The sequence below is a fragment of the Lathamus discolor genome, chromosome 2, assembly GCF_037157495.1.
Source record: "Lathamus discolor isolate bLatDis1 chromosome 2, bLatDis1.hap1, whole genome shotgun sequence".
In the NCBI taxonomy this organism is placed as follows: Eukaryota; Metazoa; Chordata; class Aves; order Psittaciformes; family Psittacidae; genus Lathamus; species Lathamus discolor.
This window is the reverse complement of record NC_088885.1, coordinates 140047434-140062690: the sequence shown is the minus strand read 5'-3', so window position 1 is coordinate 140062690 and position 15257 is coordinate 140047434. Positions and strand designations below refer to the sequence as shown.

Genomic DNA, 15257 nt, shown 5'->3' with positions numbered 1-15257 from the left:
GGTGTTGAGGTGTTGTATTCTTTCCTCTTGTTATTTCCTATATCATTATTATTATTGGTGGTAGCAGTAGTGATTTGTGTTATACCTTAGTTACTAAACTGTTCTTATCTCAACCCGTGGGAGTTGCATTCTTTTCGATTCTCCTCTCCGTCCCTCCAGGAGCAGGGGGAGGGCAAGAAGGGGGGGAGTGAGTGGACGAGGTTTGTGGTTGGGTTTAAACCACGACAAGGTCCTTTCCAACCCTAACTATTCTATGATTCTATGATTCTATGAAATGCCATTGGAATCCAGATGTCCCCCCAGTCCTCAAATAAGATAATGTTTTTCACATTTCTTCCCTCTTTTGGGTAACAGAAGTTACACCTTAGTGCAATGCTCAATACTGAAAAAAGCAGACAGGGCTTCGCTTGCCCAGCAAGGATACAATTAGCTCCTTGCAGAGCAGACATTCTCAGCAAACTTGTGGAAACATGTCTAATCTTTCAGTCACAATACAAATTTTTGAGCTTTTCAGGGACCCTGTAAAATTACTTGTTAGTTGATTATAAAATGTCTCCACTTCATAATCTTGAGAACGATAAGACATTACAGGCATCAGTATGAAAACCCTGTGTAATAGGAGAATATTTTTGTTACAGAAGTAGCTAGTTTACCAACCTTTAATCCAAGCATTGCTCCTGAGTCTCTAGGCACGCTTCCATCTTTTAGTCGTTTATTTAACAAAATCCGACCAATGAGACGGTCTCCATCTTTGGATGGCTGCCAAGTTACTGGATGCTATCATATGGTGTTAATGGAAAATACAGTGAATAGGATTTTAAAGAAAATATTTCAGTAATACTTTTAATTTCTTGATACGTTTCATGAATTCCATGAAAGTATTATGATTACACTAACATTTACTGTAATAAGAGAACGAGAAAAAACTGCGCCAGAAAAGATGTATTTGGATATATAGTCCATCATAGTGCATGTCTAATAGTTTATAACATTATCTATTTTACTAAATCCAATTTCTAAATATCTAGAATTATCTTTGCATCTTGATGACGCAGATACATTCAACTATACATAGTTAACTATATAGAATGGAAATCACACCTTCATACAGACAAAAACAGCTGTAGAGGACTAGTGTAGTGCTAAAAAAGTTTAACGCAAAACAGAAAACTGATATAAAACGTTTCTTCCTTTTCCATTGTTCCAGCCATGACAGTTTGCTCTAAGATAAACAAACATTTTCATTTTTTTACTTTCTTTCAGTAGTTATATATTAAAAACTATAGAATACCTTTACAGCTATACTCATTACCCTATTTAAATGCATCACTTTTTTCTTGGAATAATTACTTCACATATAAAGCATAGTTGCAGTGAACGTTATTATTCCATTACTATACATGGGCACAGTTGTATATTGTCATAACTAATTCAATTTTAAATTTTGTTTTGTGTAATCATAGCACTTTTTCACAGCAAAATACTATTTCATGCTCTATTTCATGCAAAATTAGCAGGCACAGACAAATCTGCTCCCATTACAACTAATAACTCTAAAAAGATTTCTCATAATCTCCACGAAACAGAAAGCAAAAACAAAAAGATACCAAAGCAGATGGCAAAGCCTTTAATTCTGCACAATACTGCACAAAAATGGCATGGCAACAAAACAAAAGAACAACCATGACAGTGAAAGGGAAAAAAGAAAAACAACTTTTCTGTGCAGAGAGACCCAATTTTCTCCCTTTTTCACCTGGGGTTTAAACTATTCATTTAATTTCAGCCCCAGGAGTTTGAACATATTAAATCAAATAAGCCAATCAGAAGAATCCTTATTTTTAATTACTTTATACTTGAAGGTAATACCATGATATGCTATTATGCAACCATAAGAACAAAGGTTCTTCCTTTATGCTTCTCAATTTTTTTCTTAGGCTGCCAAGCAGTAAAAGCTGCAACATGCAGAGACTTTTCATTTGTTTTTCTTTTCTGCACCTTAAGAAATGCTACAGTGTCTCTAGAAACACCCTATCTTTTTATGCACTATTTTAATGAGTGACAGAGAGCAAACAAAGACCAAATGAGCAGGTTAAAATGCAGGCTCCATAATCTCAGTACCTTCTCGCTATGGCTATGTTCCTCGTTTAGAGTTGTGCTACTACACGTATCTACCCCAGAGTCTTTTATCTGAGGCTCAGACCATTCCAAGTCCTCTTCCAAAGAGTGGCCACCAAAGCACACCATTTTCTTTTGCCTCTCGGATAAGGTGTTAGAATCCGACAAAACTGCCTGCTCACTAGTTTTTCTTTTTCCCCTTTGACTGTCCCCTATAGGTGTGGGATAAAAAAAAAGGATACAAAAAAGAAAACATGCAAAGGTGTAAATAAAACAAAGGAAATGAGAAATGTAAAGAAAACTAAATGGTAAGGCTCCACATGTCTCACCAAAGACATTGGGGATGCCTCACTGCTATGCCAAGACGTATGGTCCAACCAGTTGTAATCCATGTCTCCTGTGAGAATCAGACAGACAAGATAGTGCAGTAAAGGAAAGGTGAAAGAAAGGACAGAAAAAGATACAGTAAAATTGTAAAGACTTCTGATTATCCTATCTGATTCAGAACCTCTGCTAGCAGGGCTCGCAAAGTGCTTCCCAGAAAAAGTTAAAGCTTCAACAGCAGAGTACATGGAATATGAAATCCAGTGAGGAAGGAGGTATGTTTGTGTCTATGTGTGCATGAAATTATGTACAGTGTAAAGCATCACCGCTTCACCATTTTTAATTGTTCATGTAAAATTACTTACAGTAAATTAAATTAAAAAGCAAATTGTGTTGTATTCCTAAAAATTTTCAGAAAGGAAAGCATTTGAATATTGAATTATTTTGCAAGAGGTACTTCTGCCGTGGGATTTCCAGTGCTGTCTTACCTCTGCCTCGAAAGACACTGCTTCAGGGGAACTGAGTGAAATAATCAGTGACCTCATAAAGATCTAACCTTTACTACATAAATATACAAGCGGAGATAACCAGAAGATAGTAAGATTTCTAGTCTACATATTGCCTGGTATAAAAATCCTGGGTTTAAAATACATTTAAAAATGGATCTTAAGTGAGGAAAACTCATGTCATCACAGTAATGATGACATCTCAGCTCTAATTGCATGAACTAAGGGCACATGAGCCCATTCTTTTTTTTTCTTAGCAGTTATTTCCTGTGGCATCTCTGTCAACTGCTGTACTCAAAACCAAAGTTTGACTAAAAAAAATTGTGATTTTGTTCCCTATAATCTGGTATCTAATTCTAGGAGCAAAGCACTGAAATAAAATGGGCTTTATAGGCACAACAGTTAAAACTGATCATTCTCACCAATACTAATTCCTGACTATATATCTCCAAGTGTGTACTTTTATTGAAAGTACTACATTTAAATGTAGATATCTACCATTAGGCAAATCTACCACTGCAAATTACTGGACATTTTTTAAGGTTTTAAAATTCTCAGCAAGAACCATGACTATCACTTGTAATCCAAAAGAAGCCACCAAAAAGGAAGCCAGGAGTATAGCTATATGTCCTTGCTGTTCCACAATGAACATAGCATTTTACCTGTACTTTAGGAAACCCATCCTGCCTTTGACAGTATTCCTATTCATGCCTTCTTCATATCAATTATATTTGTATGAGCTTGTTGAAAGCAAGGACTCCTATCAAACTATACTTTCACCTGTGTGTCTACATTGAAAATAACTTCTTAAAAATAGGAAAATAAGTTACTGGAAAGGTGAGGCCCCTGAGATGTTCTGACCGTATACACTGTCCCACTGCAGATGTGCATAAACCTAGTCACCAAAAACTGCTCCAATCTTCACTTGCTACTTTTGTGTCCACAATATCAATATGTAGGCATACCCTCAGAGACAGAAATTATATTAGCTTTACAGTGACTTACTTTACAGTACAGCTGTGCTACACATATATAAGTTCATCCTGTAGGTGTTTATAGAGCAAATGTTGAGCAGTGGTGGGCTCTAACAGTTTTTAAAAACTTCCCATTATGCAGTAAAAATAAAATACATTGGCTATTTGTTTATTGGTTTGGACATAGGCTACTGGACAAAGTGAACAGCGCGCTGCTGTGGCAAAAAAAATGCAACAGAATGCTGGGTTACATCAACAAGGGCACCACCAGCAGAGATAAATTTCTCATTCCACTCTAGTCAGTGCTTATCAGGCCGCACTTGGAATACTGTGTTCAGTTTTAGTCCCCGCTATATAAAATAGATGTGGATGGGCTAGAGAATGTCCAGAGAAGACCCACAAGGGCCACAAAGATGATCAAAGGACTGGGAAGCCTGCTGCACAAAGAAAGGCTGAGAGAGCTGGGTTTGTACAGCCTAGAGAAAAGACAGCTTAGAGACCGTACCACTGTGCTCCAGTATTTCAAGGGTGGCTACAAAGAAGACAGAGACTCCATTTCTACAAGGAGTCACATGGAAAAGATAAGGCATAATGGGTACAATTTACTGCTGGTGAGATACCAATTGGACGCATGAGGAAAACTTTTCACAATGAGCAATCAGCAACTGGAATAATCTCTCCACAGAAGTGGTGGATTCCGCAGCATTGGACAGTGTTAAGATTTGGCTGGACAGGGTGCTAGGACATGTAGTCTAGGTCATGCTTTGCCTAGAAAGGTTGGACCAGACGATCCCTGAGGTCCCTTCCAACCTATTCTATGATTCTATGATGCTATTTTACTACCATAGAACTCCCAATTTCTCTCTGCTTTCAGGGGGTAAGGTAGGTATTATTTACATGCTGTTAGAGAAGTTTTACAGCCAACTCTGAAATAATTGAATCTAGAGACCTCTAATTCTTCTTCCCCAAATCTGGATATTTATAGTACAGATCTGTACATCTGAATTAATCAGTCTCTGCTCATTTTATAGTCAGTGAAGGGAAACAGAACTTTTTAAGGTGCAGTTTATTTGACCTGCTTTAGGTGTGTACGTCCATGTGAAATAAATCATACATTCATCACACCCAAAACACCTTATTTCTCCTCCACTGCTTATAAAGGAGGTCTCAGTGACTTACTTACTCACTCATAGAATCAGAGAATCATTCAGATTTTCATGAGGAGGATCCTACTACCTTGGCTTACTATTTTGACACAGCCTCAACTATTTGTTTACATATCCCAGAAAACACCAAAATTATCACAGAAAGGACTTAGGACTCATTAAGCCTCATGGAAGGCAAATCTAGTGGATTGATTTTATACAATTAGAAATACCGAATATTTCTTTCGATATGTCATATACTCCCTTTTTCACTCTTCACCTTAGCAGTGCTTTTGGAGACTAAAAGGATCTCTTGACCAGCTTCTATGTTAAGTTTTTAAGCATTGGTCCCAGGCTCATCTGGTGGTGCAACTGATTTCTGCTTACTAAAAAGGTTTCCAAGAGGCCTCTCACCCATGTATTACTATACTGCGCACCCACATACTATGTGTCCAAGATTAGACACATTTATTCCAGCATACCTGAGGCATTAGCACATAGAAACTACTTACATCCTAAAAGATCCTGTTATTTTGCAGCACCTGTTACTTTCAGCAAATGGAAAGCCCTAAACATGAACCTGCATAAAGGAACACATGCAAAGTTGAGTCTCTTGACCCATCAAAGCACGCCCACTTCTTCCTATACTATTTTCCTCTCTCCTTTTCACTTAAGGTGCAGAAATTCGACTTTCTAACCTAACAGTGTCTCACAGGAAATACAATTAAAATTATAAGATAATAAGCAACATCTCCATCCAAAGACTGATTTGTTCTTATCTCTAGTGTTTCTTCCATTAAAATATGTAGCTATAACTTTCAAATTGACATAGAAACTATTATAAAGCCCTCGTAGATCATCTTGATTTTCGTCCTTAACACTGCATTGTCATCTAAATGACAGGCCTAAATACTATAAAACTTATTAAAATGCAAAAAAAAATTATCATTAATTAAATATTTAAACTTGTAAAAATATACCCAGGATGACTGTTTGGAAGCCCTGTAGCAAATTACATTTCTATGAGATGTGTAATGCTTAGAACACTCACACTTTTTTGACATACAATGTATGACTGATAAAATTACTGTACATAAATTGTACATCCTTGTCTCTTATTTGGAGAGACATCAATTTGATAGATGGACCACTCAATGAATAAAGAACTGTCTGGATGGCCGCACGCAAAGAGTTGTGATCAATGGCTTAATGTCTGGATGCAGACCAGTAACGAGTGGTGTCCCTCAGGGATCGGTGTTGGGACCGGTCGTGTTCAACATCTTCAACGCTGACATGGACAGTGGGATTGAGTGCGCCCTCCGCAAGTTTGCTGATGACACCAAGCTGTGTGGTTCAGCTGATATGCTGGAGGGAAGGGATGCCATCCAGAGGGACCTTGACACACTTGTGAGGTGGGCTGATGCCAACCTTATGGAGTTTAGCCATGCCAAGTGCAAGGTCCTACACCTGGGTTGGAGCAATCCCAGGCACAGCTACAGGTTGCGCAGAGAAGAGATTCAGAGCAGCCTTGAGGAGAAGGACTTGGGGGTGCTGGTCGATGAGAAAATGAACATGAGCCGGCTGCAGTCTGCGCTTGCAGCCCAGAAAGCCAACCGTATCCTGGGCTGCATCAAAAGGAGCGTGACCAGCAGGTTGAAGGAGGTGATCCTGCCCCTCTACTCTGCTCTCGTGAAACCTCACCTGGAGTATTGTGTGCAGTTCTGGTGTCCTCAACATAAAAAGGACATGGAACTCTTGGAACAAGTCCAGAGGAGGGCCACGAAGATGATCAGGGGACTGGAGCATCTCCCGTATGAAGACAGGCTGAGGAAGTTGGGGCTGTTCAGCCTGGAGAAGAGAAGGCTGCGTGGAGACCTCATAGCAGCCTTTCAGTACCTGAAGGGGGCCTATAGGGATGCTGGGGAGGGACTCTTCATCAGGGACTGTAGCGACAGGAAAAGGGGTAACGGGTTAAAACTTAAACAGGGGAAGTTTAGATTGGATATAAGGAAGAAGTTCGTTACTGTAAGGGTGGTGAGGCACTGGAATGGGTTGCCCAGGGAACTTGTGAATGCTCCATCCCTGGTGGTGTTCAAGGCCAGGTTGGACAGAGCCTTGTGTGGGATGGTTTAGTGTGAGGTGTCCCTGCCCACGGCAGGGGGGTTGGAACTAGATGATCTTGAGGTCCTTTCCAACCCTAACTGTTCTATGATTCTATGAAGACAGAGTTCTTTGTTTCCCGACAATAAAAATTTTTAAAACATAATCAGTCTGTAATAAAATCACTGCACTTTTCATTCTGACTACCAGAGAACGCACTTGCTGGTCTCCTAGGTATTTCTCTTCCACAATAGCAGATGCATTTAGAGTGTGCAGAAGATATCATAGAATTATAGAATATTTAGGGTTGGAAACAACCTTAAGATCATCTAGTTCCACCCCCCCTGTCATGGGCAGGGACATCTCACACTAAACCATGTCACCCAAGGCTTCATCCAACCTGGACTTGAACATTTCCAGGGATGGAGCATTCACAACCTCCCTGGGCAACCCATTCCAGTGACTCAGGAAAAAATGTCACCTCTTGATAAATTATATCAGCTATAATATCAAAGTCATCTTTCATGAAAAAAGGAACTAATATATTAATAAGCAACATACAATCTCAGCTAATGTCATTATAACGGCATTCAGATGCCTCGTGAATTCAGGAGCGCAGCTGGATACAAGAAAAGACATATGTGAGGTCTGCTCTTATTAATGTCAGTGAGCTCTATGGACATAACAGGTTAGGAGAAAAAAACCATCAGTGACCTAGCCTTTCTATATAAATGGTGTTAAACTGAAACCTTTGTAAGCTTGCTGACATTAAGTATGTTTTGCTCATTTTCATTAGCCAAAACAAAATAAGCAGAGGAAAAATTTTTTTCTTCTTCACCCAGTAACCCACAGCAACAGCAACTTCCTGTAGCAATGGGAACCTTGAATAACAGCACATATTTAAAAGAATTTCAGTCAGTTTCCATTCCACTCATATTTTAATGTTTGAATATGTTTTTTTTTCTTCTTAGAACAGCTTTCCCACATAGAAATATGTTAATTAAGTATCTTTTAAAAGGCATTAAGGATGTTCAATCTAACCTACATAGTAGGTGTCTACTTTTTCTTGAATGTTGTCCAACTTCCCAGTCAAGTCCAAAACCATTAATCTTCCAAACAGTTTAGATATAAAATGTGCAATTGAATTTGCTATTCTACACATTCAGAGGCATTTGTGATGTTCTAAGCTGCTGAAAACCTTCATATAGGATATATGGATGACCCACACCCTTTCTAAGACAGGACCTATTTAAACTGGAAAGTTCTTCCCTTAATAAATTGAACACATAATCTTGCTTTGAACCAAATAAAACTATTTATTTTCCCCAAATACAAATCTCCCTGACAAAAAGGACAGGTCATATAACTTTAAATTCTCAAAGCTATGGAGTCTATCTGACTACTTACTGCATGCTGAATACAAACTACATACTGACTACAGAAGCCAATGCTTGTGCGTATATGTCATTACTCAAAATTACTAACTAGCCATGCAACTGAGTATATTCCTCCTTCAAGCTAATTTTCAGCATAAGGCTATAGTGAACAGAGCACATCCCATGTCACTTTATCCTCCCTCCTCTTAACTGCCCCCAGTAAAAAGTGGAAAGTAGAGTACAGCTACTGAAGAACCTTCATTTAAGTAGGCTATTTTCTGTGTTTCCAGTACTGTCCATCTAAACTGCCACACATTGGGTGACTCCAAAGAGGAGCTACACAGCCAGAATTGCCTGGAGGTGATTATATGAGTGCTTAAACAATTGCTTTTTGCAACTGCTGTCAGCTTTGAACATTTCAGGGACATACTAGCAGTTGGTGCAGGGACAAATGCAAACTTGCCTGGAACAAGTAAAACACAGAAATATTTTTCAGGATAGTCACTAATGCAGTTTCAGCACTGATGGCAAAAGGAAGCTGCTTTTGTAGGTCTTATAACAGGCTTTGAAACTTCCTACCATTTCAACATCTCTTGTTTGGAAATACTCATTCCTCTGGAATTCACAGCTTTCAACATGGAACATGTCTTAAGGATCTGGTCCTACAAAAACAAAAAGAAAAGCTGTTCTTTACATAAAGGATATGAGTACAGCCTTTTCTTTTTATACATGAAATACAGAGAAATGCACTAACTAGGAGAAAAACATGTACCAAACTTCATTACTGATAAGGAAACTGTAGACCAAACTGGTGTTTGCACTTAGCCCTGTAAATGTAAATTAGCAGCACCTATGCTGAGAGCCCTACTCAAAGGCCTCAAGAGCCTTACTGATAAGGGTTGCGAAGTCTTGGAGCAACCAGACAAATAAATGCAAAAGATCTAGGAGATCTTCTGTTAGATCTCCTAGAAAGCAGGCCCTGACCCACTTCTGAGATTCAATGCTGCAGTTCTTAAGAGAAATCAAAGATTCCCCAAGGAAGTTGTGAATGCTCCATCCTGGTGGCGTTCAAGGCCAGGTTGGACAGAGCCTTGGGTGGCATGGTTTAGTGGGAGATGTCTCTGCTCATGACAGGGGGTTGGAACTAGATGATCTTGAGGTCCTTTCCAACCCTAACTATTCTATGATTTTATGATTAAGTAGTGCAATCACACCTCTGCACCGGAAATTGACAGTCACAAGCACTGGTAAAATCACTATGGCCAATTCATCAGAGACTTCAGAGATCTGGAGCTTAGAGAATTAGCAGATGTTATAATAAGTAGAAAAGTGCCCTTTACCTGAAAAGTAGAGACACACAGATTTCATCTCAGTAGTTATAAATTTCTGTGTCTAAAGCACTTACTCTTGGCTAAATTCATCTGACTTGTTTTACACATCCACTTTAAGGTTGGCATGAATTATACTCAAGAACTGCCTGTTTTTCTACAATGACTGTAAAAGAAATATAGATGATTAGCTTTGGTGTGGATGCCTTGTTTGTGGGTATCTACATTTAGTCAAATGGAATCCCAGGCCTGACATATGGATCTGCAGATTTATAGGACCACTATATATGGGTCTCAGAGTGATTTTGTGTGATCTTGCATAACTGTCCTTGTTAATGGTGAACATCCATAAGCACTTGAAGTTCTTATGGCCAAAAAAAAAAAAACATAAAAAAGAAGCTACACAGTTGGAAGAAGATTCTGAACAGCAGAGTGCTGCATCCTATAAGGCAGGTGAGAGAATAAATTGGGGAAGAGAGGGGCAAATTATAATGCATACCAATGTGCCAAGAATTATGACATAGAGAGCATGTGGGCATTGACTGACTAGAGGTACTGCCAAAGAAACTTCTCTGGTCTACATGGGTAGAAGAATTAAAGAAGAAATTTAAGAATTAAGAAAGAAATCAAGAGATTTTTAATTTATACTATTTAGGGGAAGATGCTATTAACTTTCAAGACCCTGGTCTACCCTCAAAAAATATGTAGCCTTGTTTTCAACTATTAATAGCACTGATCAACAGAAATTATATTACTCTTAATAGATGGAATTATCTAATGTAGAGGGTAGAAGGGCTTCAGCATGACTATTCTGTTCTGGCTCTTTTTCCGAAACTGAAAATTAGCATCACTCTTGATAGAATATTTACTGGAAGTATTCTCTTCAGTATGTTTTGTTGGAAAGATTTTAACTACAGGAATGGCATTCTTCAAAATTACATTTTCTAAAACAAAACTAGGCTGTCTACCAGCCAAATATAATAAATGTCTTTCCTTGGAATAAATTGAAAGAAGGTGTATCAATATGGCAAATACATTGTATGATAAACTGTCAACTGCCTGTAGAAAACTACTGCATACAGAAACCAAAAGGTTGAAGTTAAAAAAAAAAAAAAAAAAAAAGGAAAAAAGAAATACCATAATTTCTTAATGGATGTCAACACTCACCAGACTCCCACTGTAAGAGATGCTTTCAGTCACAACACAGTGATACACTTACGTCCATGACTGTCATATGACACCTGGAGTGTGACTGTATAAGTCACACCATAGCCTCTATCTTGTTATCCAGTACACAAACTCACACTCTAGGCTATTACCAAGAAAATGGACTGGTACTTTTAAGAAGCCATGGGAAACAGACAGATATTTTATACTGGGGACCTGGTCCACCACTGCCAGTTGATATTAATATTCAAGTTTCTCAGATTTTCACACCTTTGTCGTTATGTTCCCTGCTACTCTCTTTCTATTAAGAGCAGTGAAAACTGAAATTAATTAAGCATGATATCTTATCAATTTCTCTCTTATGCAAATATCTTTAAAACTTTGTCTAAGGAAGAAGTTTATTCCAGATTACGCTTTTGACCCTACTCCTGGCATTTTCACTTTTCCTCTTCTTCCTTCTGTCCTCTTCTCTCTGTAGGAAATTTTGAGCCTAGGCCGGAAAAAAGAAATTCCTTCTGCAGAATACAAAGGAAAACACACTTTAGAAAGCATAGGAAAGATAGATAGTATTTCTGGATCATGCCCAGTATAAACAACCAAAGCAATTTACTATTTTTTTATGATCATTCTAAGTAGTCCAGTCTTTTCTTACAGAATAAGCCTTTTTCTTTTTTTCCCTATTCACATCCACAAAGACCATACAAATGTTTATGGGCTGACTTCACACATTTTCTTTGCTTATCTTCCATTAACATGATCCCTCCACCCTAGTATTCCAACTGACAGCTTCATTCTTTACCATCTCAGGCTTGGAGCTAAGGAATACCAGCTTGCTTCCTCTTGAATGAGAGACCCATTTCAAGAGGAAAAAAGCACTATTAGTTATGCAGGGGAGACTAAAACCTATTAATACCATTAAAGAATTCCATATCTGGTCCTTGTTTCAGCAGCTCAGTCTTTTCTAACACTGTGATAATATCCCCATAAGCTAAAAGTAGATAGCCTAACCAGGTGTCCTGAATGAGCATACCTCTCTTCTCAGCCTAGTCTACTGAAAGTTAACAAGCTCTTGGATATAATGTACAGGATTTAATTGGTATCTGGAAGGCAAGAAAAGATCCTATGTTTCCCAAATTGCTGGTTCAGAAAAAATAAGTCACATTGGAAAGTGACTAAGGAAGCACAGTTCTGTCATACAAGCATACAAGATGCAATGGTTCTAAGATATGTTGGAGCTGCTGCACAACTGGGTACCAATCCGCACATGCACAACAAATTCCTTCTTCAGAGTTTGAAAATGGTCCAGGAAAATTCAACTGCCTTGCTGCCAACAGTAAATCAACAGGGAAACCTGACAAGCCAGTTGGAAACGAGCCTTATATCACTCTAGAAGAGAGCTCAGTTCATAACTGCAGCACTATGAAAATTTGTGAGAAACAGCTGCAGTGTTTAAGAAACAGGTTTGGGGCTTGTTTGTTCATGATACCTATTTTCATTAGATTTTCATTTTCATTGCCATTTTATTTACACTCCCTGAAGGAGGCTTGCTTAAACTGAAAAAATAAGTAGTTTCAAGAAAACCGTATTTAGCATTAGTAGATGTATTTACTTATGCAGTTCACTGTGTGCCAGCTTACCCTATATGCAGCTTTCCACAGATATGCACTCTTTTTACATCCTAAAGTTATGATTTTGGTAAAATGACTACCATAGTAGCTCCAACAAGGCTGCCTGGCGTCTGGAATTCTTAGGAGTATGGGATTTACAGCACATGCACTGAATACTAAATGTGAACCTACTTCTATTTAGACATTCTGGACAGACATAGAAGCTCTCTATCTTTGAGAGGCAGTGTTTAACCAGGTACATTTTAACTTCTTTTAGAAATGGGCATCTACTGACAAGGAGTTTGTACCAAAGTTTTCTTCAAATAGTACATTTAAGACTAGTAGAACAGCTGAAGCCAATGCAAATATTATGTATTTATTTTCTTAACATGTATACATCTGTACAGATCCTTCTAGTACTTATTAGTGACTTCTTAGAGAAAAACTAACCGCCTATATTGCATACTTACTTTCAAGTTTTAGTGTTTTGATGTCAAAACTAATTATTACAGAAAGTAACCCTAAGCTACTTTGAATCAGTACATCTTAATTACTAAGTAAGCCTCAAATTTATGAAATGAAGACAACAGGAGACCATGAACAGCAATGGAATGCATTCTTTATGAGACATGATGTCGAATTCACAAACTAGAACACAAACTCAGCATGTCAGTTGTACTCATCACAAAACTGTATTAATTTCACCAGGAGAACAATCAACCATAAGAAAAGTTGAAATGGGGAACATATCAGGAAGAAAAGGAAAATCTTCTTAGCTTAGTTTTAAAGAAACAGAAATATAGTATTTCATAACAGTTTTCTTCATTATTATCCCCAAAGTCACGCAGAGATAACACTAGTGAAACAGACACTACTACCATAAAGATGCCTCCTGTCAGAGACACATCATTATCTGGAATCAATTTCCATCATCAGTCCAGCGGCTAGCTACATATTATGACTGAGGATCAGCTAGTTGTTTCACTGATCACAGCTGTTTCCTTTCTCTCCACTACTTCCAGTCAGGATCACTGACATCTTGCTGCCAAAAAGTGATATTTAGAAATACTCTTCTTATGATTTTCAGTATGTGATAACCAAAACACAAAATGCATCTGTGCATCCAATAGGATAACAAGACAATGCAATAAAATAATAATACATAATTTAAAAAAAGAAATTCAAGTGAAACAGTGTTATAAAATAAGCAAACCAGTATCTAAGTTCCAGTTCCCCAATGCCTTTTTCTGTTCAGTTATTAGGTTTTGTTTGGGAGGAAAAAGTATTCTCCACTTTTACCCTTGGGCATAGCTGTTGCCCTTTAAGGACAGTAGGAGGGAAGGAGTAATGCAAAAATGATCCAGTCCACATTTTTGAGCCCGGTATTCCCAATAATTTCTAACAAACTCTTACTGGTCTTCCAGAAAAGAGCTCTAAATTCACTCTGAAGTCTTGATCACTAATGAGGAAATACATTTTAGAAAAGAAATAAGAATAACTTTTTTTAAAAAACCCTTCAGTATTACATATGTGAACAACTGGGTGTTTTGAACAGCAAACCACCAATGTAACTCTGTTGCATTATGCAGAATGCCAGAGGCAAAATTTAAAATTCTACCAATGAATCAAGAGGGAAATACAACTACTGCAGTACGTCACCAGATTAAGTTTAAACCATCTGTAACAAGGAAATATAGCATTTCAATACAAATCATAGCAGGTTTTTCTTCTTTAAACCTGGTCTAATATTTCACACATGGAATACTAGTAACTGCCTTTCTGATTTCATAAACAAGTGTAATTTTTAACTAATTCAACCTGCTACCTGCTCAAAACTGATTTCTAAACTACACCAGACACAACACAGACTCACTTCACTGGTAAATTTATTTGATTTAAGAAATGAGACCTTAATCACAGCAGTAAATCCAAAGTATCATCTGTCCCCAGTGGAACACATGCTCAAGCAGTCTAGAAACATGCAGTGCATCTGCTGATTCAGTAAGCTACAGTAACAGCAAAAAAATCAGTGCATGAGGGGTTTTTGTCACCTTGACACTGCAATAAAACCCTCTGTAAACTAGTAATTGGATCATTAATTATCGATGTCGCCTTTAATAGTCATGATGAAGAAGGCAATTTGGCATATGTAAAAACACCTATTGTTTTGAGTTTGGTTACATGTTATTTTTGTCAAACCACTTTCTTTGAAGGAAATTAATTACTTCCTTTAAAAGGAATACAAAACCTGAAAACCAATCTCAAGTGGATACCAGAACTCAGAGTCATGACGAGCTGTCTAATTTTGTTTTGTACCAGGACACTTGAATAAGCTATAATAAGCAATAATAAAGTTATTATTATTAGAATATTGTATTGTCAGAATCTGGCATTTTTAAGAAGTCTGTGGTAAAATTTTATTTATTTTACTGTGATAAGAAATAATTTTAACCTTGGAATTCTACTGCTGCTTACTATTATGCAATCTGAACTATCTGCATCTATCAACAGAAAATAAAATAAGCTTAAAATGAAATCTTGATTTGTAATACTGTAAATATAAATAATGACACTATTAACATTTATTACTGCATGTTTCATAATGGGTTGTGATT

The 15257-nt window shown here is 37.6% G+C and overlaps 1 protein-coding gene across 29 annotated transcripts in view; it reads right to left on the bottom strand.

The window, feature by feature from the left end:
* Positions 1–15257, bottom strand: part of RIMS2 (regulating synaptic membrane exocytosis 2) — a 452506-nt gene that overhangs the window by 213804 nt on the left and 223445 nt on the right. For 16 of the 29 annotated variants that reach the window (XM_065668760.1, XM_065668769.1, XM_065668765.1 and 13 more), the window contains 2 exons: positions 2445–2512; positions 658–777 (listed from right to left, as the gene is read on the bottom strand). In XM_065668760.1, coding sequence (XP_065524832.1) covers positions 658–777; positions 2445–2512 — 188 coding nt within the window. Of the gene's footprint in view, positions 1–657; positions 778–2118; positions 2328–2444; positions 2513–15257 lie in introns of all 29 variants that reach the window. The other 13 variants (XM_065668751.1, XM_065668754.1, XM_065668752.1 and 10 more) reach the window with 1 other exon arrangement.